We start from the raw sequence: 23,285 nt of genomic DNA, 5'->3' as shown, positions 1-23,285 counted from the left end.
TTGTTGACAAGCTAATGGGAGAAAGTATGTGTCAGATTTATGATACCGTTTACATTGAGCCGTTTACATTGTTAGGTTATTTTAGAGTAGTATAACGAAACATGTTGTAAATCACTCGTCCAATATTTGTTTACCGTACTCCTATGGTAATCCCGGGAACAACCATACTCATCCTGTAAACACCTATTTTACAGACTTTAGTAACGTACCTAACATACTATTTCCTTTACATATTAAATTGGTGTAGGCCTACATGATCAGTTTCATACAAATCAATCTAGACCAACCGTAATTGTAAAGCTTAGTTAATTACCATTTAATGATTTATACTCAATAATGATAAGGGAGATGTCACCCACTTCCAGTATGAATTTTCCCTAGAGTTGTTTATTTCCACAATTCCACAGTGTCGGTATCGGACAGTCCAATGTATAAATAGACATATGTAGAACCATTTTTAGAAAGCCAATAATGGTGAATGGCTGGGTGCCAAGTGAAAACAGTGATAGAGTCTGGATAGCGTAGCAGTTGGGTGCCGTAGGTGGATATAATGCTGGTACCGTGTGGGTCAGTGTGGCCTGATGGCCTGTGCTTGTGCCAGACAGACTATTTTCATAACGTCGGCCGCTCACGGCGACTCCATGTCCGAGATCCTATTGTTGTCATGTGTTCCGATCTGTGCTGCTATCAATCCCGGTTTTTTATTCCAAGGTCGTACTATGTTGAGTGTGTTGCTGTGTATGGCATGTTGATTGCGATATCCGATCATCGGTGTTAGATGTAAGTGTTATTTATTATAGTGGTGAAGATTTGTACTTTTTAGTTGAAAAAGGTTAAAGGTTTGTTGATGATTTTTATGGTGTTAATGTGAAATCTTTGAGAAGTTAAATTATAAAACATATGCTAAAATAGTTTTAAATGATATCAATTTGCCGATTTTTTAAAAATATTGTAAAAAATGTATAGTTAGTGTGTTTGATTGATTTCTTCCAAGTTGGTTAGGCAGAAAGTGGTTAGTATTATACAAGAGTTGAAAGTTGAACATTTCATAGTGACCAACATTTTTGATAGTGTTACACCAAAGCCTAAAACAGAGACTAAATCAAAGTAGCCTACCTAATTGATTTGAAAATTTTCTGTTTTATTTCACAGAGATAAAAGTGTCAACGGTTTTCAACAAATTAATTAAAACGTTTTTACTGTGTAACAATGATTTTTCCAGATTTTCCAGCTTATTATTTCCTAAAAAAAAATGATTCAAAATGTATTAAAAATAGGCTTTTCAAATCAACAGTTTGGTGGTTTGGTGTTCTATCCTAATGAAACATCCATTAGGCTCAATTGAAATTAATGAACAATTCATCGCTGTGCAGCAAGTTGGCACAGTTAGATCTGCTGTTAAGTGAAAGGCTTGCTTCTATTGTACTCCATTGTTGAACACATTTTGAAAGCAAGTACAGTCTGCTTGATTAGGTGTTAAATACATGTTTTCTGCTTGTATCTTGCTGAAATCAGTGACATATTTTGTAGCTCACTCACCATCCTGACAAAACTGCCAGTGATTATGAGTCCGGAAATAACTCCTCTGTAAACTCACATTTTTAATATGTTAAATTTAGATTTGTGTTCCCCGTTTCCAGAGATGAGTCGTGCTCTGTTTGTCATCACTTCATCAAGGAACGCTTCCGTGTCTTCTGTACTTATTGCCAACATTCTCAGTTCAACATGCATTCCTCGCTGTAATTATTATGATTTATCCACGGCAATTGTCTATGGTTTAGTCATTGTAGGATAAATTGTTGCCTGAACTAATCATTTTTTTAGTCTGATGACTCTGTTGTAATTCTTTATGGATGAATCATTAGTGTGTCAACGGGATGTTTAAAGTCATGAGATTCTTTTGGACTTAAGTGTGTGATATCATTAGAGAAAATGTAAACCATCTTGAAGTATTTGAGGTTTCACCTTAAGTGGTTTCATCATATGTACACCTATAATACCGGGTGTCCGAAAAATAACTCCCTAGTTTTGATAAACGATTGTTTATTGTAGAGAATACATATTCTTATATCTAATACATGAAATTAAAGAGGGTTTACTCAAGTTTATTTTGAAATTAGTACACCTCGATATGTGACCCATTTGTAGCGCTACAGATATCTAACCGGTAATCGATCTCTCTCCAAGTGTTAGTTAACATATCTGGTGTCACTGATTCTACTGCAGCTACGATTCTTTGACGAAGATGGTCAATGTCACGTATCTTTTCTGAATAAACCAAGTTCTTAATGTAACCCTTACAGGAAAAAATCCAGTGGTGTTATGTCTGGGCTTCTTGGAGGCCCTTTCGGTTTCCCGGCAAGATGGATGGGGAGAGCTGGCCCGATCGCGTGGCCTCCAAGAAGCCCAGACATAACACCACTGGATTTTTTCCTGTGGGGTTACGTTAAGAACTTGGTTTATTCAGAAAAGATACGTGACATTGACCATCTTCGTCAAAGAATCGTAGCTGCAGTAGAATCAGTGACACCTGATATGTTAACTAACACTTGGAGAGAGATGGAATACCGGTTAGATATCTGTAGAGCTACAAATGGGTCACATATCGAGGTGTACTAATGTCAAAATAAACTTGAGTAAACCCTCTTTAATTTCATGTATTAGATATAAGAATATGTATTCTCTACAATAAACAATCGTTTATCAAAACTAGGGAGTTATTTTTCGGACACCCGGTACTATACAAGTTTGTTTATAATTCAGTGTTATGGTTATATTCGGGAAACTTAATTGAGATTTTCTCTCTGGGTGAATTAAATTTGGATAAAAACATAATAAACCACAAGTTTGGCCTTACCTATTTGAAAAAAAACAATTTAATGCTTTATGTTCAGAACATATAAAATGGATAGTTGAACAAACCTTTGCCTTGACAAGGCTTGAAACCTAAGCAGACAAGGGTTAAACTAAAACTTCATATCATCAGCTAATATCATACTATTTAGACAAATGAATGGAAAAAGAGTTGTTTGTTGAGTTAGGTCACCACATATTTATACAGTAACAAAATTTCCTTTTATTAAACTTTAAAAAAAAAACAAAACACTCATATAAAAACAAGATGTTCACTTAGTCTAGGTTAGTTGCGACAATGTGGTTTATACCATGTCCTAATCAAGCAATAAACTTTTTTGTTAATAATTTTCAATAGGGTGGATTATAAGAGTAAAAATATAATATTGAAATACATTTTTCAATATTGTTTAGTAGTTGTTTTACAATATTACTGTGGTGCAGGAGTTAGCTTTAGTAGGTACTTCAGTTGCCTCTTATAAAAAGTGTATTACAAACTTTAATAGCATCTGAATCCGTCTTGATTGTGTTTTTTTGCTTGGTACTCATTCGTACACCTTGAAATATTTGGCCAGCAGCCCCAGCTTGAGATTATACTGGCATAGTTTCTGAGGATTAGATTCACACTGTAAATAGACTTAAATTGTAGTTTTAATGCCGTTTTGTAGAACATTTTAGAACCACTTAGAACCATGTTGATTTTAGAACCATTTTAGATACACTTCGTTTGTAAAAGACAGTTCTTTTAAGTAAAGAAGTTGATAAATCAAGAATATATTTGTATATATGAGGAAATTTAGTTGGCCCAAATTGTGATAACGTGTGCGTGGAGCGTTCCCACTCCTATATTTTAATAGTTCCAAGACAATTGTAAGAGTTCCAGCACTGCAATTTGGGTCGCCGGAATTTTATCCACCTGGGCAAAGCTGACGTCACTATGACGTAGTAACCTGAGCGCTCTAAAGTTTGTTCGCGGGCGGAAAATCCGGGCCGTACATTTTGAGCTGACCTCATGAAGAGGGTAAAAAAAAGTCTGCGGGTAAAATTCTGGCCCGTACGCTCTACGTTTTTATATTTTGATGATTAAATTCACAACCATGAAAATATACGTTTAGTTCCACCTTTAATCCATCGAACGGATGTTGTGCAACTCAAAAGTTTGCGGCCGGAACTTTACCCCCTGGTTTGTGACGTCAGTTTTGCCCAGGGGGATAAAAATCCGCTACCCCTGCAATTTTTATGACAGCACCAATGTCTACTAAATGTTTTATGTTCTTAAAAATAATAGTAGGTACCTACCTTTACCTCACAAAACTTAAGAGTGCATTCAAATTCAAATGGATTTTGTATTTTTTAAGCAAATTTTAAAATAATTTGTACAAGTGTTTAGAAACATAAATAAGATTTTGTTGGGGAAGGAGTTTCCTTTCATCACTAAAGGGCTTAAAGTGACTCTTATCAACCCGAGCTCAAGTTTAACAGAAATGAGCGAGGGTTAAAAAGACACTTTTTGTCCTTGTGATGAACTATATTTTTCGTCATATTGCACCATTAACAAACTAAGTTGGAAAATAACAATGGTTTCATGAGTCGACAGCAAAATGACATGGTGGGTAGCTCAATGACTGAGTCTAAAAGAAAACCTGCTTGGGATAGAACTACCAACCTTCAGATTTGAAGGTGAGCACGATAGCTGTTTGGCTACTCAGACAAATAACGAGTTTTTGTCAAAACACTATTGACACAACCCAGGCTGTTTTAGTGCCTATTCAAATATTTTTATTGTAGACTGGTCTTCTTAGTCATTTAGGGGCGGTTTGGGAGCTCGAGCCCAGCTAGTACGCGCCTAGTGTTGGACGCGCCTAACTTTAGTCCCCGGACCAGAAACCAGGCTTGGGAGCTCGCGCCTAAGTTGAAATGGTCGTAGATCAAGTATAGTCGCGCCTAAGTTGCAGCGCGGCTAGATGGACAGGGAATCGCGGGGAATTCAGGTTTTGACGTTGGCAACGGCCATTGCAGAACCCGTTACCGTTGACAACAACAAAAGATGAACACTTATTGAAGATGGATACAATTTTATCTTGGTATATCAATGGTGGCTAATTAGTAGACTATGGTGTATGTTTCTGCATTGTACCATTGCAAAAATGTAGTTTTGTAAGATCGTTGGTTTACATCCCAATGACTGAAGAACCGTAATTGTTTATATTAAATTCTTTTAAGATCTAACTTTATTTTCACTTTACGATTTATAATTATTTAATCAGTTGTCCTTAAGTACTACTAGTTCTCTTTTAAGTACTACGTAGTGTACACCTTATAAATACGTACAGAGCAACATAGGATTAACATCGGAAACTCGGTTTCATGCAATAAAAAGCTTCAAAATTAAACAGTAATTTCCCAGTATAATATAGGGGTATTGACAAAAAAGTAATAAAAAGTAATTGCGGAGGTTATGATTGTGTGAAGCCAAGGTAAATGTAAAAATAATCTTTTAATACAGTACTTAGAAAAAATTGTTTTCAATTTAAAATCTTTTTTTACATTACACTCTTTTATCTAATTTTCCTAGGGAAGTAGGGGTAGCACTTAGTTCCGGGACCGATAAACTTTACCATTTTGATGTCCCTAGAGGCCAAAAACACTGTTCGTTCAAATTTTTTTAGATGTATAGCCTATATATAAATGTATTATATATACGTCCATAAACGTGATCACTTAGGTAATTTTTGTCTAATTTTGATAAAATTTGGCATGAAAGTGTTAGGCGCGGCGCGAACCAGCATGATCAGACCAAGGGAACCCGGAGTTGTATAGGATAAAAATAGTTTTTTTCTCAATTTTAACCCCTATAACATAAATCTTTGTCTTTAAAATATTTTAAAGAGTAATTTAAAGAGTAAAGAGTGTTTTAAAGAGTATAAAAAACAAATTAATATCTTAAAATGTTTTGTACGGTTGTTGGCTACAGAGACTATTGGTAAAATTGTAAATTTTAAATTCCCATGTGATTCTTATGGAGAATAAGTTAACTGTTCTAGTGTGGTCGTTTATGGATATACAGTATTTTTATGAAACTTGACAAATTCATTTATTTTTTATAAAGCTGTTAATATTTTGTTAAAAAACACACTTTATTACCCTCCCTGTAGCAGCATACCTACACCGTAGGTAGTTTCAGGTGCTTGTTAAACCTAAAGTTATTTAAATAAATTTAATTGAAAGCTCTATTAGGTTATTTGGAAATTCGCTTAGTCTGCAGGTTTTCTGTGGCGGGTTATTGATATACTGTATATATTTTCTTATACTCCAAATAATAATCTAGGTACTCCATTTTGATGTAACTAGCACTTGGTCAATGACACTGAACTGAGCTCTATCACAACGCAATTAAAAGATAACGATTATGACTGTGAGCTATTTGCAGGTTTTTATGTTTTGTTTACTATCTCTTCACTCTTTCGTAGGGGGTGAGTGAGGGGTATGCATGTGGTTGCTAATTATTTCCTTACTAATAAAATATTTATGATTAAGGTACGGGTGCTTATAGCCAAACTCTCAGTTGAAAGAAATTCTATTTAGGGTCCATATTTGTATTGCAGTTAACAGTAAAAACAAAAACCAAATAATCTTTCATTAAATTTAGCTTTCTGCAAGATTTTCGTTTTATTTTGAAAAACAGAAAACTAAAAAAAAGTGTTATCAAATATACTTTGAGAGAAAGAAAATGTTCGGAATTTAATAACGAATTCCAATATAACATTCTTTTAGTTAATATGTAAACAATTAACGTGCTAATGAGCTAATACCGGCATGATGTCGACTTAGACCTGCCCCCTGGCAGGACTAAAGTTGGGGACTAAACTCGCTGATTTTTATGACGAAAACATATCTCTTAGTCCCGAAATTGGTCTCCCAAACCCACCGAGACTATCTCTTAGGCTGGCGCCTAAGTCTACTTGACTCCCAAACCAACAATATTTAGGCGCGAGATTATCCCTGCACAAGTTAGGCGCGCGCCTTACTGATCCCGAGCTCACAAACCGGTTTTCGAGGCGGCAGCCTAAAATCCCGGAAATATCCGGATTTAGTCGCGGACTAGCGCTAATACCGAGCTCCCAAACCGCCCCTTAGTGTTTTCGACATGGGTGTTAATAGGACAGATTTCTGTGCTGCCCTTAGAAGTATTCTTTGGCCCAAAGAGTAATGTTGGTGTGTTGTTACAGTGCAGTGACGGCAGTGGGGGAGGGGGAAGATGGCTCTGGTAATGTTGCCGTGCGACCTGCCGTGGTGGCCGATGCTACAGCGCCATCTCAAACACCTCACGACGGACGACTGTGACCACGTGTCAGCACTGCAGAGCATCCACAACCTCTGCAAGTGAGGAACGTTAATCTTATGCTATGATAATTGTCCCTAATAATCAATTATGCGTTTAAAACCAAATATTGTTGATTTTATCTGTGATTTTCTTAGACCAATTACTTCTCAAATGGTAAAAGATTGAATGCCACATTTTTCATCTCTGTTTAGCTTGTTTCTATTTATTTGTTTGAAACTTTTAAAAAAAATTGTTGAACATCAATTTATCAATTTACTGTTAAGTATGGACCTTTGATATATTTTTGAGTTAATAATTAATATTTTTATTATTATTTTACTAGGTAATGGTTATTTTTTATTTAAATTATTTTATGGAAAGACACTGTATGAAACTTTTTCACGCTAGCTATATTCAAACATGCTGAGCCTCGAGCCTTTAAATATCATTTAAACTAAGACCACTACAATATTGTATAATCATGAATGAATGTACTATACTGCATCTATGAGGGTTATTGTAAATTTTAACAAAAAAATGTGTGATAGTGTTGGCCTGGACCCAGATGAGAGAGACAGTCCGGACCTGACAGTGTTTGCGATGCTGGAGACATTCCTGGCAGAGGCGAGTGATACGGAGAAGGCTCACATCTTGGGAGAGACAATACCTGCGATGGCTCGGCGTGCACTGGACCTTCGTAGCCTCAGACCTCCTGGCGGACTGCACTTCAGCCTACAACAGCAACGTGAGTGGAACTTGGGACATTGTTTGATTTTGTGGGGGCAAACCTCAGGACAGTCAGAGATTAACATATTCGCTGCTGTCGCGTTATGTCTTTTGAGAGCCAACGGCCAATGTGCTTAAGGCGAGTGGGTGCAAGGAAATATTCAAATTCTAATTATATTCTATCCAGCAGAAGCACTGTCTCTTTAAAGTATCATTTAAAGTAGGCTATCTCTTTCTCTTTTGAAGTATCATTATTCGTATTAAAGGTATGCAGGAATCCCAAAAACTGGGATAGGACAGGACAAAAGTTATTCACGACCTTGTTTTTGGACAAAGGTGGAAATCAGAAAATTACTGTAGTATAACCATTTCACAACGATTGCAGGAGATGGTTACAATTTCCTGAGATGTTGGGTGACTATCGTTATTTCTTTGGTATTGCTGTCACTTCTGTGGCCGCAAAAGACATTGAATTTTGCAGCAATCACAGCAGATAAGCAGAATGGTTTCATCATGTTGGTAGGAGAGAGAGGTTCATGGTGGTCACAAAAGATGTCCATAATTTTGATGTGTCAGCGACCATGGAAGATTCTCATGATTTTGCTACAATTGTGGGAGACGATCACTTTATTGTTGTGTTCCAAGAGAATTAAGCATGGGTCTTAAAAATACGCAGTCCTATGAGTTAATTAGATGATTAATTTATCTGTAACCAAGCTGTGAGGTGTGATTAACAAATATTTTACTTCTGATGTATGTTAAAATATGTAGTTTTTAAAACTTGTTTAACCTTCAGACATTTAAGTTGACCAAGACCTGCACAAAAGATAATGTGTTTATAAAATCTTGTTTTTTTGATGTAATTATTATCTTTTTTATCTCGTCTATCCATGATATTTGACAATCTTTTGCATAAATTAACTTGTTAGTATCAAAACCACTTTAAAATGGTGTACTTATATTTGGTGTATAATGTTTAGTGGTGTCCTACAGGTAGGCTAGTAGTGAAAAACTTAACATAACACCTATGTAAATGACCCCTCTTAGATAATGAACTTGGTGTGTATGATGGTATACAAATCGTTTTCTTTAATTCAACTTTTGAAATATTGATTATGTCAAATTACAGAAGATCGGATTGAGTTTGATAGGAACTTCATTGCTTCACTTCTTGCCCATTTGTTCTTCTCAACTTTTCCAAAGAGAACACCAAAGACTCACCCGACCCTCCAGGACTTCAACTTTACAAACTTCTTTAAACATCTGGACCTGTAAGTGAGTTTGTCATGTTGTCATGTTTTCTTGACATTACAAATTTTAATACTGGGTGTTTTTTGTATTGCTATTTATACAGCCCTGCATCCTTATCTTATTAATCCCGAAATAATAATATGTACAGTATATAAAGTACAAGGTTTTTAGCCAGGCCTATAGACCAAATTAAATCTGAAATATATTTTGCAAAGTGTTTGGTGTAAAGTCTTGTGCACCTTCATCTCACTGCGAAACTTTGGTAAAAAATTCTATTTTTAATTTATAAAAGAACTGTGATTTAGAGACAATATTAAAATCCACTTCAATAGATGTGCCGCACGTGATACTCTAATTACTAAACAGATAAGAATATATTAACATGTAACTTCAATAGATAAAAGACTCTCTCATCAGCAACCAAACTTAACAGTATTTTTATTATGTTTTTAAGTAGCCTATATTTATTAAATTTTATAAGAACCAAAGGGTTAATAGGCAATAATTATTTGTCTTTTGTTCATTTTCAGAAACTTCCAAAAGTCTAAACTAAGAAGTTTCTTTCACTACTTTGATCTATTGGAGCGGAATGGAGTGCCTTCATCAAAAATTATTTTTTCAAGGCAGGTATGCTACAAGTGACTTAGCTTTGTTTGAATTTTTTACTCTGAGTCTCTAGTTAAAATATGGAAATATATGAAAACTCTTACTTCTTTGTTAAGATAACTTACTTAAACCATCTCTTGGTAGAACTAAACATTACAATTGGGAATTGTCCCTTTTTGAGTAGCCTATACCAGGATAGTTGGTTGAAATTTTAAGAAACCCATTCCAATTTAGTTAATGGACATTCTGTACATGACACACACCACACATTTTTATCAGTGTCTATATTCACCAATGTTATGATTTACTCTACAATGAATCTCTTGACTTGATAGGTGATGTCAGGCAAGGAGTGGTTGACTATAGAGGACTGGCTGGAGTGTGGCTTGCCTCTGTGTCCTCTGATGATAAGACATGAAGGCCGGTTGGACCGAGCCCCTACTGACCACCTCGTCGTCTGCTTCACCAGCTCTCGGATCGGCGGACATGTACTCAGCAGCGGTAGCTCGTGGGTAAGTTGAAAGTGTTTATTGCTACATGTCAGACTGTCATTGACAAAATCATCATTTCAAACTGGAACCCCCCTTAAAAGTACTGAAAGTTTTCTTTTAATCGTCTCTTTCTCAATTTAGGTAAAAGCCTGGTCATATTATGTAATCCTAGAACATTGTGAGTTTTATATTTATTAGATTGCTCACACATCAGCGGTGATAACGATAATATAGTAAGATTTCTGTTCCTCAAAACAACCAAAAATCCTTAGTAAATTTCCTGAATTTTCAGGCCCGTAAGGCCAAATTTGTTATTTGGTCCTTTTCTGTTAATTCACTACCACTGGTGGAATAAGGTTAGGTTTTTCTAACTCTCTACTAACCTATACTAACCTAACCTAACCTAACCAAACCAAAGTTTAATTCACTACCACTTCTATTGCTAATCATCTATTGTTCTAAAAACCAGTGGTAGTGAACTAACGGAAAAGGTCCTGTTATTTTTATTAATCAGATAAATTTTAGATACAAAATGTTAAAAGCCTACTATGGCTATTTGTGAATTTTGTGTATATCCTAATTGACTTGAAATCAAAATTACACATCGAATCCAGAATCTAACTCAACATTTTTGTATTAAAATCATTAAAAATGTTCCCATCACTTGATGGTAACTCACCACCTGTGTCTATTATGTTTGTAGGAGTGCCTGCAGCTGTTCCAGTGTCCAGAGATCCTCAGTGCCTTGCTGTTCTGTGAAGCGTTGGAGGACAACGAAGTGGTCACTCTAGAGGGGGTGGTGCAGGTGTCTAGGGTCACTGACCCCCGCTACAAGGCTACACTAGAATTGATCAATGCACCTGTCACGGTACGAGCTGACAACACTCGCCTACTTATATCAATCAAATTATTAGAAGGGTATTGTGATGGAAGTGGAAGTTTGAAAAGTATCAGTTAGATAATTGATTTACTGTAGGTTGTACAAGTAAACACTTTATGGTATGATTCATGTTGTAAAATTTATGTTGCCGCTTCACAAACAATGTAAAAGATAACAACCATTTGTTAAACCTCCAGTCAGACCCCAATTTCAGATCACTGATACTCTTTGTAGAATTTCTAACTGTCTAGCTAATACAATGGTAAAAAACCCACTTAGTCCTGGGATTAACAACATAAATAGTACAAATTTTCCAATGCAGTAATTTGTAGGAAAACATCTTACACTGTTCAAAATTCAAATAGTGTCAGAAACAGAAACTCCTACATTTCATACTTCCAACCTTGTAATCTTTACAATTCAATGTCATATAATTGTATTACAACAGTTAACCTCACTGCTAATGGATGCTGAGAACTACTCTAAGCTTCCACTGAGCCAGTATGAAGAGGACAATTTCCTGCGGGAGTTGAACAAGTCTCTGCTGGGGTTCAGACAGCGCGCCGCCCCTCCCCCTCCACCCACCACGAGACGACTGTCGCCCATCGGAGAGTCGTTCAGTTCTACACCTCCCGAGAATGATGAAGCGTACAGCAAGCCTGTACAACCACCTCAGGTGAGTAAAGTTACAACTATAGCTCATGTGCTTTAATTGTTTATTCTTAAATAGTACCAGAGTTTTGCTAATCCAAACTAACAGGCACCTAACCCTTTGCAGATGACCAAATTGTTTGGGTTAGCTGAAAATGCTGTAAAATTTCATCAAAAAATGACAACAATCTATTTTTACAACTAATATTCTTTTGCAAGGAGCCTTATCTTTAGGGGTGTGCGAAGCAGCAAAACATTTTCGATTCGATTCAAAAGATTTTCGATTCGATTCGATGCAATTCTATTCGAAGCAATACGGTATTTTTCTATTCATAATTTTCAATTGAGTGGATTAACAATCAATTAAAATTTACCACATTTGTGTAAGACAAATTTTTGTTGATGTGGTATTAGGCCTATTCATACTTAACATATGAATTTTAGGTGAACAAATATTTATTTTAAATCATATATTAGAATAACCTGTATTGCTGGAAATACCAGTGAGCTGCTTTACTTGCCTATTTCATAATTTTTACTTGGAATTGGCTCAAATGCAAGAAAGAAGAAAATCATTTTTTTTATCAAGACATTCATTCTCATTTAAATAACTGTTTAACTAAATAGGTAGCTAAATTACAACAAATTTGAATGGAACTTAATATAAAAAAGACCATTAACAAATCAATTAGGCCTAACATATCACAAGTTTAGGGCCTGTGGACCGGCTTCAGGACTGCAAGCAAGAAGAAAATAAAAATAACATGTTTCCACCATGCAACATGTATCATTCATTCCCTGCCTCCTAACCTCCTTAGTATAATAACCTCACACTTACATTATTTGTTACATCATCATAAATAAAGAATTATCTATTATTGGCATCAGTAGGCATACAGCTTTACATCTATAGGCATTATTTTTATAGGGCCTAAAATAGTAATAGGCTAGAAGCAACATGACAAGTGGAGAGCTCATTGAAGAAAAGATATTGTGTAAACTAATTTCCTATAAAACTCAAAAACAGTAAATAACATACAAACATTGTTTATGGTATAATTAGTAAGGACTAAAAAATGCATATCATGTCATACAGTAGTATAGACCTACTGCAAGAGATTAAAATCCTAAAACAACTGATTTTGATAGCTAGTGAATGAAAAGAATTAAAAATCCATAAAATAAAGCCAAACAATATCACAATTAATTAGGTACCCGAAAAGTAACTCTTAAATAATATATATAGAAGATTAAAATAATATTAAATCAAGAGATAAGAAGGTTAAATGCTAACTTCTAGTGCCCTTAGCAACAACACAGGTCAATGTTTTTAAACGGGCGGACCTCGTTTGCGCTCTAATCCTCTGTCAGGTAGAAAGTTGATCTCGTTTGCGCTTCAAGCCCAGACGGACCCACAGGTACCCCATCAGGGAAATCTCGTTTGCGCTTTTTGGCGGCATAATTTGTAAAATATATCCGTTTGTATTAAATGCGGATTGTAATTCCTGCCCTATCGTATAATTAGTTATAAGTAGACACCTAATATGCAGAGTCGAATGGGCCAGAGTTCAGAGTTATGACTTGCTTTCTTATTGAATATCATACTCGATTGTGTGTATATTAAAATCCTATATTACAATTAAGTACTAGCCTAGTATTTTCTTTAGCTGTACTCTTTGTATTCTATTATGGGCTTATTAAAACATTACACATTTATACTTTTAACTCAGTATATTTCCCCATTCCCATGCGTAAACATATTTATACAAAAATCAATCTGAAAAAGAGTATGTTATATATATATATAGTAATTGAAATATTATAGATGTTATTGATTTAACTATTTACAATACAAACAACAAACAATAAAAGAAATATATACATAATACTTAACCCTATATTTAAATAGTTATTTGTGTAACTAGTGAGCAAAGGCCTTTTGCACTCGTGTTACACATTATATTTTTTCTACAGTCACTATAAAGCATATAAATAATTAGTCTTTCAAACACTATACAACACGTTTTTAGGTTCAGCTGGCAACACAAATAGGTGCCCTAGAGGAAGTTAGTCTCTGGTCCGTATCACTCCGCTATTTTTTCCTCGGCAAGCAATGTGCTCCGCGACTTGAGAAAATAGTTCCGTATATTTTTGTAATTTGCAGTGGTTTCCGCGCCTAAAAAAATGCTTTAAAGATATTTTCTTGTTTATTAAGATTGTAGGAGTGTTTTAAAACGTTTAAAAGAAAAGTCCAGAAAGTTCAGAAATACCGAAAAGAGAACGTAAACTATAAACACGAAATGACAGGTTAAATCGTAGTTATAATAGTCAATCAGCTGTTCATAGTATTATTATCTTTAAGTGTTGCCAACCTATTTCCAAGCGTACACGGATTACGTGCATAATAGAACCACGCTGTTGTGTGTTGTTTCGTTAGAATCCTGATGTGCACCAAAGTATAAACCGTACGACAAAGTATAAACCGTACGACAAAGTATAAACCGTACGTCAAAGTATAAACCGTACGACAAAGTATAAACCGTACGACAAAGTATAAACCGTACGACAAAGTATAAACCGTACGACAAAGTATAAACCGTACGACAAAGTATAAATATGCAGCAATTAGCAGCTTTCTGTACTATAAACAGTATAAGAGAGCCAACTTTGTCGGGTGACTGTAGGAAAACTTATTTCTCTACACTCGCCCTGTACCCCACACATTTTATGAAGTCCATTTTCCCAATTTTTTCTTCTCCTAACTGAACAATCTTTTCTCCAAGCCACTTGGTCTTTAGATCAGTTTTTTGTCACGGCTGCGTTCACAAGGAGTAGACTTATTTACAAATATTTATCCAGTGTGTAAGGGTTTGTTTACAAATAGTTGTCTAAAGGGGAATACCGTCACGTTGGCTACCTGGCCCGAAGAAAGCGCAAACGAGATCGGGGATTCAGTGACCCTTGCTAATCCATTTGGGGGGTCCGGATTAGAGCGCAAAAGCAGTACGACCTTTTAAACTACCCTCAATTTCTCTGAAGGACGGGTAGTAGTATGTCAACAAAAACAATGAATCGCTCTCACCACCAGCCAGGCCCGGGCAACGATGTGTGCATTCAAGGTCATAGACCCTCCTCCTCCCCTCTTACACCACCCGGTTGCTCCAATTGCTGACAAGATGCAAGTGATGAAACAAGGAAGTAGAGACAAAAAAATATATTCCTTTATTCAAAAACACAAAACTATAACAGATCATTTTCAAAGAAATTAATTCATTGTAATTTGTGTGTTGTAAATATTGTATTGGATTTTAGAAAAATATATTTTTTAAACCCCATCTAACCAAGATACAGATCTGTTTACTATATCAGATATTTCTTTTGTTTATATTATGTAAAATACTAAAATATATTTTTAATTAGGTATGGAATAAATGATTAAACTAGTATGTCTGTATAAATAGTCTTTTTTTACTTTGTTTTCTTTGCACTGTTAGTGTGTTAGTGTGCACTGTTAGTGTCACGGCTTTTGTCTTGTCACTCTTGTCAGTAGACGACTAGACTGGCTCTGGCTAGTGGCAGTGCGGCAATTGCTCTGTTGTGTCTTTATTCTTAAAGGTCGTGAGCCAAACTTAAACTTTAATTCTCATTTGAACATTTTAATTCCTCTGTAATAATAGATATAATAGGCCTAATATAAGAGTGTTTCTTTGGAAATAAATTATTCTTTTTTTTTCAAACAAATCTTTGACCTGACCTGAAAAATTCGGAGACCCACAGACCCCTAACAAAAATACCAAATTTATCAGTCTAAAACATCGATCTTGCTAGTTAAGTATTAAGTAACAATTTTTCAGACTTATTTTTTAGAATGCTTTTGGAGTAGCCTATCTTGTTTTGGTAAGGTTTAAACAGTAGTAAAACATGTCTCACACTGCTTACATCAAGACAAAAAACAAAACCTCTCATCATTTGCAATGTCAAAAAAAAAAATTATAAAACAATTAAAGCTATATTTAATGCAAAGAATGTATTAAATAAGAACGCCTTCGTAAAGGAAACGCAACAGCAACGCGCTCCTGTATTGCGGGTATTGCATTGACTTTCTGCAGGCGTTTTTCGTATATGGATACTGACTCCCTCATGAATCGAATCGTTTTTTGACCACCACTGAATCGAATCGAATCGAAATTTTGATGCATTTTCGATGCATTGCACACCCCTACTTATCTTGAATAGTTCCCTCCGGGCCACTGAGAGCGCACTCCAGTAATGTACATTGTTGAATTAAAAAAAAAACTACTTGGTTAACAAATGTTTAAAATGTTGCAGAAGGTGAAGCCCGAGCTGGGTCCTCTAGCAACCATTCCTCCCGTCAGCATCCGACGGAGATTCATCCTCCTGGGCTCGTCAGGTGAATGTCTTCCAATCTCCCGTAACCCTGCCAGCCGCTACTCCTCCTGCCACTCCTCTGACGATGGTGATCAGTACTTCTCAGCTAGGACCAGCATCAGCGAGACTTGTAAGTCACATTATACTTAACCTTACCTGAGTGTCCAGTCCATTAAAACATTTGTACATTTTAAGTCATTAGAAACTGAAATTTTTACCCAAAATGAGATTACTGTAGATGGTTTGATTCTTGCACGAGAGTGAAGGAGTGTTTGCTATTTTTATTTATTTTTTTTATCGTATTGGTGAGAAAACCGTAAAATGGTATCTTAATCCAGGATCAAAACCAGTAACCTTAAAATTTGAAGACGAGCAGGACCAAATAACCACACTCACACAGCTATCCAAACGATTTTCCTAAGGAACCAGTATTCGTGGGAAACTATTTTTCCATATTTGTTTGCTGATAGCCTACTACCAGTTAAAAATTATGATCCTGATTGTTTCTAGTTGTTGGTAATGTTCAATATTATTTTGTGTACAGTGGAGGAAGAAGAGGAGGGTGAACACAACTACAGTGCGCAGTTGGACACACCAGAGCGAAGGTGTACGTTTGCCCAGCGACTGAGAGAAGCACTGGACAGAGCACAGTCCAGTGAGAGCTCAGAGTCTAGCTATGCTGTAGGTATCAGTGTGACAGGCTCTAGTACAGGAGACAATGATATCAGGTATGTACAAGCTTACGTTTGCCCAGAGACTGAAATCTCTTCCTGGTGTTTTTATTCAGTCTTTATTATATGATTATCAATAAACCGCAACAAACCGACAAACTTTCTTTGTAAACTTGTTTTTTCATATTTACTAGTTAACGAAAAGTTAGATTGTGAACTCCATAATGAACTGCAATGTATTTTGTTGTGGATAGTCTTGCCATATTTCTTAGGTTTGATAAGCCGAGGATCGAACTGAGTTGTTTATTTTTTAAATCAGACATATATAGATATTTGACCACATGGCATGTTTTAGGATGAGAAGAGGAGGCTCCAGAGGGTTCATGTTGGAGGAAGAGTCAGTAGATGAGAGAGGGAGGATGAGGCGGAGAGAAATGAGGGAACCTTCCCGACCTTACAAGAGAGGAAACTCATCACGATACAGCTTCAGTACAGAGTACAGCTCAGGTCTGTAGTACCTTGGACAAATAGAATAATTATGACCGTCAGCTTTGCTGCGGTTAGCATAAGTTCTGGTGTCCACCGCTAGGTTTGCCGTGTAGTTACGGCGCACACTGCTGCAGCGTGCAGCGTCCCTGCTGGTCGCATACGGCTCATGTGCTCCTCACCTGCAGCGGTGTGCGCCGTAACTACACGGCACTCCTAGCGGTGGGCGCCGGAACCTTCCTTTGACAGTCTATATTTATTCTATTTGTCTAGGGTAGTACTATATATATGTACTATGTAGTAATGACTATTGGCGTCATGCAAATTTAAAATTACCATTCTTTATTTGAATTTGATAGTGGTTGGTAAATTCCAACGAGCTAATTCCCATTCTTCTATATATTGACTGATTTTGTTAATGCAGACTTGGAAGATGTGTATGAGCAGTTGGGAAAGTGGCTGGATGAGGCTGGAGACTATGCTGATGGAGAATGTGATAGGCAGGTAAATATTACATGCAACATCATACAAAAACAATGTAAAAACATAATTTACAGCAACATTTGAAATATAGAAGCAAACCAGTGTGGTGATTTGAACTGTATGGTAGTTTAGAATTTTACATATCTTTAGTAGGCCTAGCCCAAATTGTGATTAGCTGCACATAATTAAGTGAATTATGATAATAAAATTTTCATGAGTGAAATTTTTTTTAAGTTGCACTATTCAAACAAAAGATGTAAAGCTACATGTAGGCTATATTCACGTACCGTTGAGTTTAGGTAGCCTAACTTAATGTAAGCATTTACATGTTATTTTATACAGGCACAATGTTTTGTACTAATTGACATTAACACACTTATAAAATGTACATAAGGTTTAAAATGACATTATCATTCTTACACAACAGGCACACATTTTATAAAGTCAATATTAAAAGACTTTTTAATATTCGTTGAACAAAAATAGCTCTTTGTTCTGGGTTTTTACATAATTCTAGTATAATATTTGAATATATATTATAGTGATGGTCAGATCCGGATATCGGATAACCGGATTCGCCGGATCGGATCCAAAAAATTCCGGATCTTGGGCTGGATCCGGTTTTGATGGATCCGATTTTTCCCGATTTTTTTGCTAACATAAAGCTGTCCAGGTCCAAGTTCCAGGTCCACAGTATTGATAGCCGGGCATATAAACTTCAACCGGTAATAATTTTTACCGCCGAATTTAGTTCCAGGTCCACAGTAATGATAGCTGGGCAAATGCACTTCCACCGGTAATAATGTTTACCGCCGAATTTAGTTCCAGGTCCACAGTAATGATAGCCGGGCATATGCACTTCAACCGGTAATAATTTTTACCGCCGAATTTAGTTCCAGGTCCACAGTAATGATATCCGGGCATATGCACTTCAACTGTTAGTAATTTGTTACCGCCAAATCTAGTTCTAGGTCCACAGTAATGATAGCTGGGCATATGCACTTCCACCAGTAATAATGTTTACCGCCGAATTTAGTTCCAAGTCCACAGTAATGATAGCCGGGCATATGCACTTCCACCGGTAATAATTTTTACCGCCGAATTTTGTTCCAGGTGCACAGTAATGATAGGCGGGCATATGCATCTTCCACCGGTAATAATTTTTACCACCGAATTTTGTTCCAGGTCCACAATAATGATAGCCGGACATATGCACTTCAACCGTTAATAATGTTTATGGCCGAATTTAGTTCCAGGTCCACAGTAATGATAGCCGGGCATATGCACTTCAACCGGTAATAATGTTTACCGCCGAATTTAGTTCCAGGTCCACAGTAATTATAGCCGGGCATATGCACTTCAACCGGTAATAATGTTTAGTTTACCGCCGAATTTAATTCCAGGTCCACAGTAATGATAGGCGGGCATATGCATCTTCCACCGGTAATAATTTTTACCACCGAATTTTGTTCCGGGTCCACAGTAATGATAGCTGAGCAAATGCACTTCCACCGGTAAAAATGTTTACCGAACCGGTAATAATAACCGGTAGTAATGTTTACACCGGTAATAATTTTTACCACCGTGTTATCTGGTTAATCGGTCTTGTTCATAGATACAGACAGCTTTGTGTTAGTAATAAAATTTGGAAAACATTGGTCTTGTATGCCTGGATCACCCCTTGCTTATCTCTCTTTGTTATTCGTTGCAGGTCCACAGTACTGATAGCCGTGTATGTGAAACTCTACAGATAAAATACCCTGTGTCTGTGTACAAGAAGATTATCTGTGCCCATACAGGGTGAATAAAAAAGTCAAGACTCTCCCATCTAATATTTTTCTAAGTTTGAACACAGTACAGTCTTCTTGTACACAGACACCCTGTGTTTACCTGTAGAACTTCACATACCCGTCTATCAGTCCTGTGGACCTGGAACGAATTTAAGAAAGAGATTAACAAGAGGTGATTCAGGTATAAATAAATTGGATGCTGCATGCAAAAACCACGATATAGCATACTCAAGATCGAACTATAGTAACATATACACAGAAACCCTTTTCCAACAAGAGGTGATTCAGGTATAAATAAATTGGATGCTGCATGCAAAAACCACGATATAGCATACCGGTACTCAAGATCAAACTATAGTAAAATATACACAGATACCCTTTTGGTGGTCGTGCAAACTTAGGACAAAGTTTCATTTTATGATTTTTTAAAGTTTTAGTGTCCCCAAAAAATGAGGGATTATGGGCTCAACTGGAGATTACTCTGTATATAAGATGTTAATCTTTAAACATTACCAATTTAATTTTAAACAGTATGATTTAAATTGGCATATGTTAATTACGTTTTTTTAACCCGCCCTTATGACAGTGTGTATCTGGATCAAGATCCGGATTCGGTACCGACATTTTCTTGGATCCGCCCATCACTAATATATTATGATTTTTTTATTGTTATGTTGCAGAGACTGAGGGACGTGGCTGTGGTGCAGTTTGCAGGCAGTCTGCTCAAGAGAACGCTCAGTGAGTCTTTTGTGGGAGTCCCACTGGAGACGGGCGGTGAACAAGGAGAGACAGATGACTCTGAGACCAAACAGAAGATGAAGCTGGCCATGGCGGCCAGGAGCCTCAGTCTGGAGCTGGCTAGACACAAGCACAAGCTGGCTGCTCAGTTGGTGAGTGGCCTAGTGACCTTGATATTTCTATTGGGACACATCGCTACAAGTAAATTGGTAGTTCAATTTTATTTGAATTTGAAAGTTGACTGTTCCCCAAATAGTTATATTTAGTTTCCTTCTATACTAATGTAACTTGCAAGAAACAAGTTAAAGTTAAGTCCGTTGTTAGAAACTCATCAGTCATCAGCAGTCATTAGCACAATAACAATTAGCAACCATTGTACCGATTCGTCATATAAAACAACGAATGCGTAGCAGACGCAACAAATAGTCAGCTGATCAGATACCCACAATTCTCTAACCACACAAAGTGGAAAGGGTAAAGACCCCAGTTGCCAGCAACGAGAGTCTGTCTGTCCCAAGCCTCCCTTGGTAGCTAGTCGGTAAAGGTTTCGTCGTGCAAATTAAATTCATCTCGCGGTGTTGGTCGGACAATCTTTATTTTCTAAAATCGTTTAGCCTATATCCCAAAGGGATATAATTGCAACGCGAGTAGAAAATAGAATCAGTTTTGTTTGTCAAACAAGTGTTAAAAAGTTCGTTTTTACCGGCCAACGCAATCCGCCATTTGGAAATTTCACGTTCGTCACACGAGTTCAAATCGATCGCGTTTTTTATCGTAAAACCGGCTAGTTACAATTCCTCATCCCTATCCCTTTATTTGTGTCAGTGTTTTTTGTGGACGTCCGAAACTGTAAGTAATTTGTGTTATTTATTGTTATATTTTAGAATTCAGTGAGTCGCACATGGTAAATTTTCCTGTTATATTTTGTTAGTACATGTTAAATAAGCACATGTTTCCAGGTTCGAGCTCAATTTGCTGATTTTTATATCCATTTATAGCGTAACAATCTGTATTATTTATTAAGCTGTGATGATCCAATAGTATTAAGAATAAATAGATGAAAATGTTTTTGTAGGGTAATTCAGAGTTACTTCATAAGATTTTATAGTTTTGGTATTTGTCACAGAGTCGTTATCGAATTTCATTGTTGAGTATTAAGGTAAAATTCATTTAAGAGTGCCACAGTCAGTATTTAATTTGGGGGAAATAAATTAATATCAAAGGAGGGAGCAGGTAGCTGGTTCGACTAGATACGGAGGTGTTATCGGATGTTGTGTCAGTTTGCATATAGATGAACCGCCAAAGTACCAAATTAGCCATAAAATAATAAGCAACATTCTAATAAATACTACTACGACTAAGCACAATATTGTTTAATCAGTTGGACTGCGAGACTCGACCTTCGTTTTTGAATCGTTGGCCAACGAACAGGATTTGCTTGGTACTGGTCATCTCAACATTAAATTAAATACCACTCTTCCGTTGACACTTTCGCGATCTGTGTGCAACTGCACCGTATCATCCTTTTGATAAATCCATTCAACATTCTCAAACAAATGACTTCAAATTGATTGTGTCACTCAAGGTCATTCAGTATTACATTAACACAACCTGCAATTGTTAATTGAAATCAATTGTATTTCGTAAATTCTGTAAAATAAATCAAATTGTTACTCACTTTTTAGTTCTCAATAACCTTGGTAATTCATTATTAGCAACATTATTTAACTAGTGGAATAAAGGTAATTCAGTAAATCATAGGCCACTACAAAAGATTCACCTTTTAAGTGCAACACTAAATAATAGTGTGGTAGTGAGCATATTAAATTCAGTGTAGAATTAAGATTGGTTAATATTATTTACATTAAAGGTATTGCATTCTGGAAGAACTTCAAACAGTACCAAGGACGTCCCATAAGGATCTCTGGGGAGTATTTTTATTTTACAGGGCCCACTCAAATATTTTTTAACACCAAGCTTCCACTGCCAAAGCTCTGTTTTATATTATTACTTTCCAAGTTCTTCCAACCTAGGGGCAACCAAGATTCGTAAAGAATTCACTTTGAGAGCATTGCAAGGAGTAAATATATTTAAATGTATAAGTCTATATTTTTTTATTTTTCTTTACACCATTAAAAAAGTCATTAGTGATGTTGCTGTTCTAATTGTTGTTGTTGGTTTTAAGGTATCACTGGTGGGCCAGAGACGAGACTGTGAACTCAACTTGCTGCCAGTTGCAACTGGTAACTGGGGCTGTGGCAGTAGTTGTCTGGGGGAGCCACAACTGAAGGTGCTGATACAGTGGCTGACAGCCAGTGTGGCGGGAGTGCCTCATCTGCTGTACTTCACCTGCTGTCACTACAAGCTGTTCAAGGTAATTATCTAGTAATTACTGAGAAAAATCGGTTTACTTTGGAAAGAATTGATTTTTAATAATGCTACAATTGGTTTATACAATATTGTACATCATGTCTTGTGGATACAATAAAATTGTGAACATCTTATTTTATGCGGTCACACTAAAATCGAGAACGTCTTCTTCAGTGACAGTGAAATCTCACATCTTCCGCAGTCCCAGAAACATGATCATAGGCTCTCACCATTGCGGCAAAAGGTGAAATTGACAAGCCTGAACTGATCCCTTTAGAAAAATATTAGTGAATGCGGTAACTAAGCTTGTCTAAATAACACTATATTAAAGATGCTGAAGCATGCCTTATCTACGATGTTGGATTAAAGATAAATTGCAGGACTGAAAACAGGCCTATAATCCGTTATCCTGGCACTAATATTCAACTATTACTTTGTGACAAATCCATTAATCTTGATGAAATCGTTACCATATCCAGCGGGTTTAACAATGTCTCCCAGAATTGTCATAATGAATTCTTGATCGTCGACGCCACAGAAAACGTACTACTATAACCCAGAATGCCAACCGCATGG

At 36.4% G+C, this 23,285-nt stretch overlaps 1 protein-coding gene across 2 annotated transcripts in view; it reads left to right on the top strand.

The window, feature by feature from the left end:
* LOC128992286 (uncharacterized) overlaps positions 1–23,285 on the top strand; it is a 36,268-nt gene that overhangs the window by 8,414 nt on the left and 4,569 nt on the right. Inside the window, exons 1-14 of one of the 2 annotated variants that reach the window (XM_054415781.1) lie at positions 643–780; positions 7,083–7,236; positions 7,726–7,922; positions 9,033–9,174; positions 9,685–9,781; positions 10,096–10,272; positions 10,955–11,119; positions 11,580–11,807; positions 16,112–16,301; positions 16,716–16,899; positions 17,198–17,349; positions 17,753–17,832; positions 20,282–20,491; positions 22,525–22,713. In XM_054415781.1, coding sequence (XP_054271756.1) covers positions 7,112–7,236; positions 7,726–7,922; positions 9,033–9,174; positions 9,685–9,781; positions 10,096–10,272; positions 10,955–11,119; positions 11,580–11,807; positions 16,112–16,301; positions 16,716–16,899; positions 17,198–17,349; positions 17,753–17,832; positions 20,282–20,491; positions 22,525–22,713 — 2,136 coding nt within the window. In that variant the 5' untranslated portion in view covers positions 643–780; positions 7,083–7,111. Of the gene's footprint in view, positions 1–642; positions 781–7,082; positions 7,237–7,725; positions 7,923–9,032; positions 9,175–9,684; positions 9,782–10,095; positions 10,273–10,954; positions 11,120–11,579; positions 11,808–16,111; positions 16,302–16,715; positions 16,900–17,197; positions 17,350–17,752; positions 17,833–20,281; positions 20,492–22,524; positions 22,714–23,285 lie in introns of those variants that run through there. The other variant, XM_054415780.1, reaches the window with a different exon arrangement.

This window comes from Macrosteles quadrilineatus, unplaced genomic scaffold, assembly GCF_028750875.1.
Source record: "Macrosteles quadrilineatus isolate MER2022 unplaced genomic scaffold, UCM_ALF_1.0 Scaffold_4__1_contigs__length_99947679, whole genome shotgun sequence".
Taxonomy (NCBI): domain Eukaryota; kingdom Metazoa; phylum Arthropoda; class Insecta; order Hemiptera; family Cicadellidae; genus Macrosteles; species Macrosteles quadrilineatus.
Note: the sequence above shows the minus strand (reverse complement) of the source record. Positions and strands in the feature narration are given on the sequence as shown.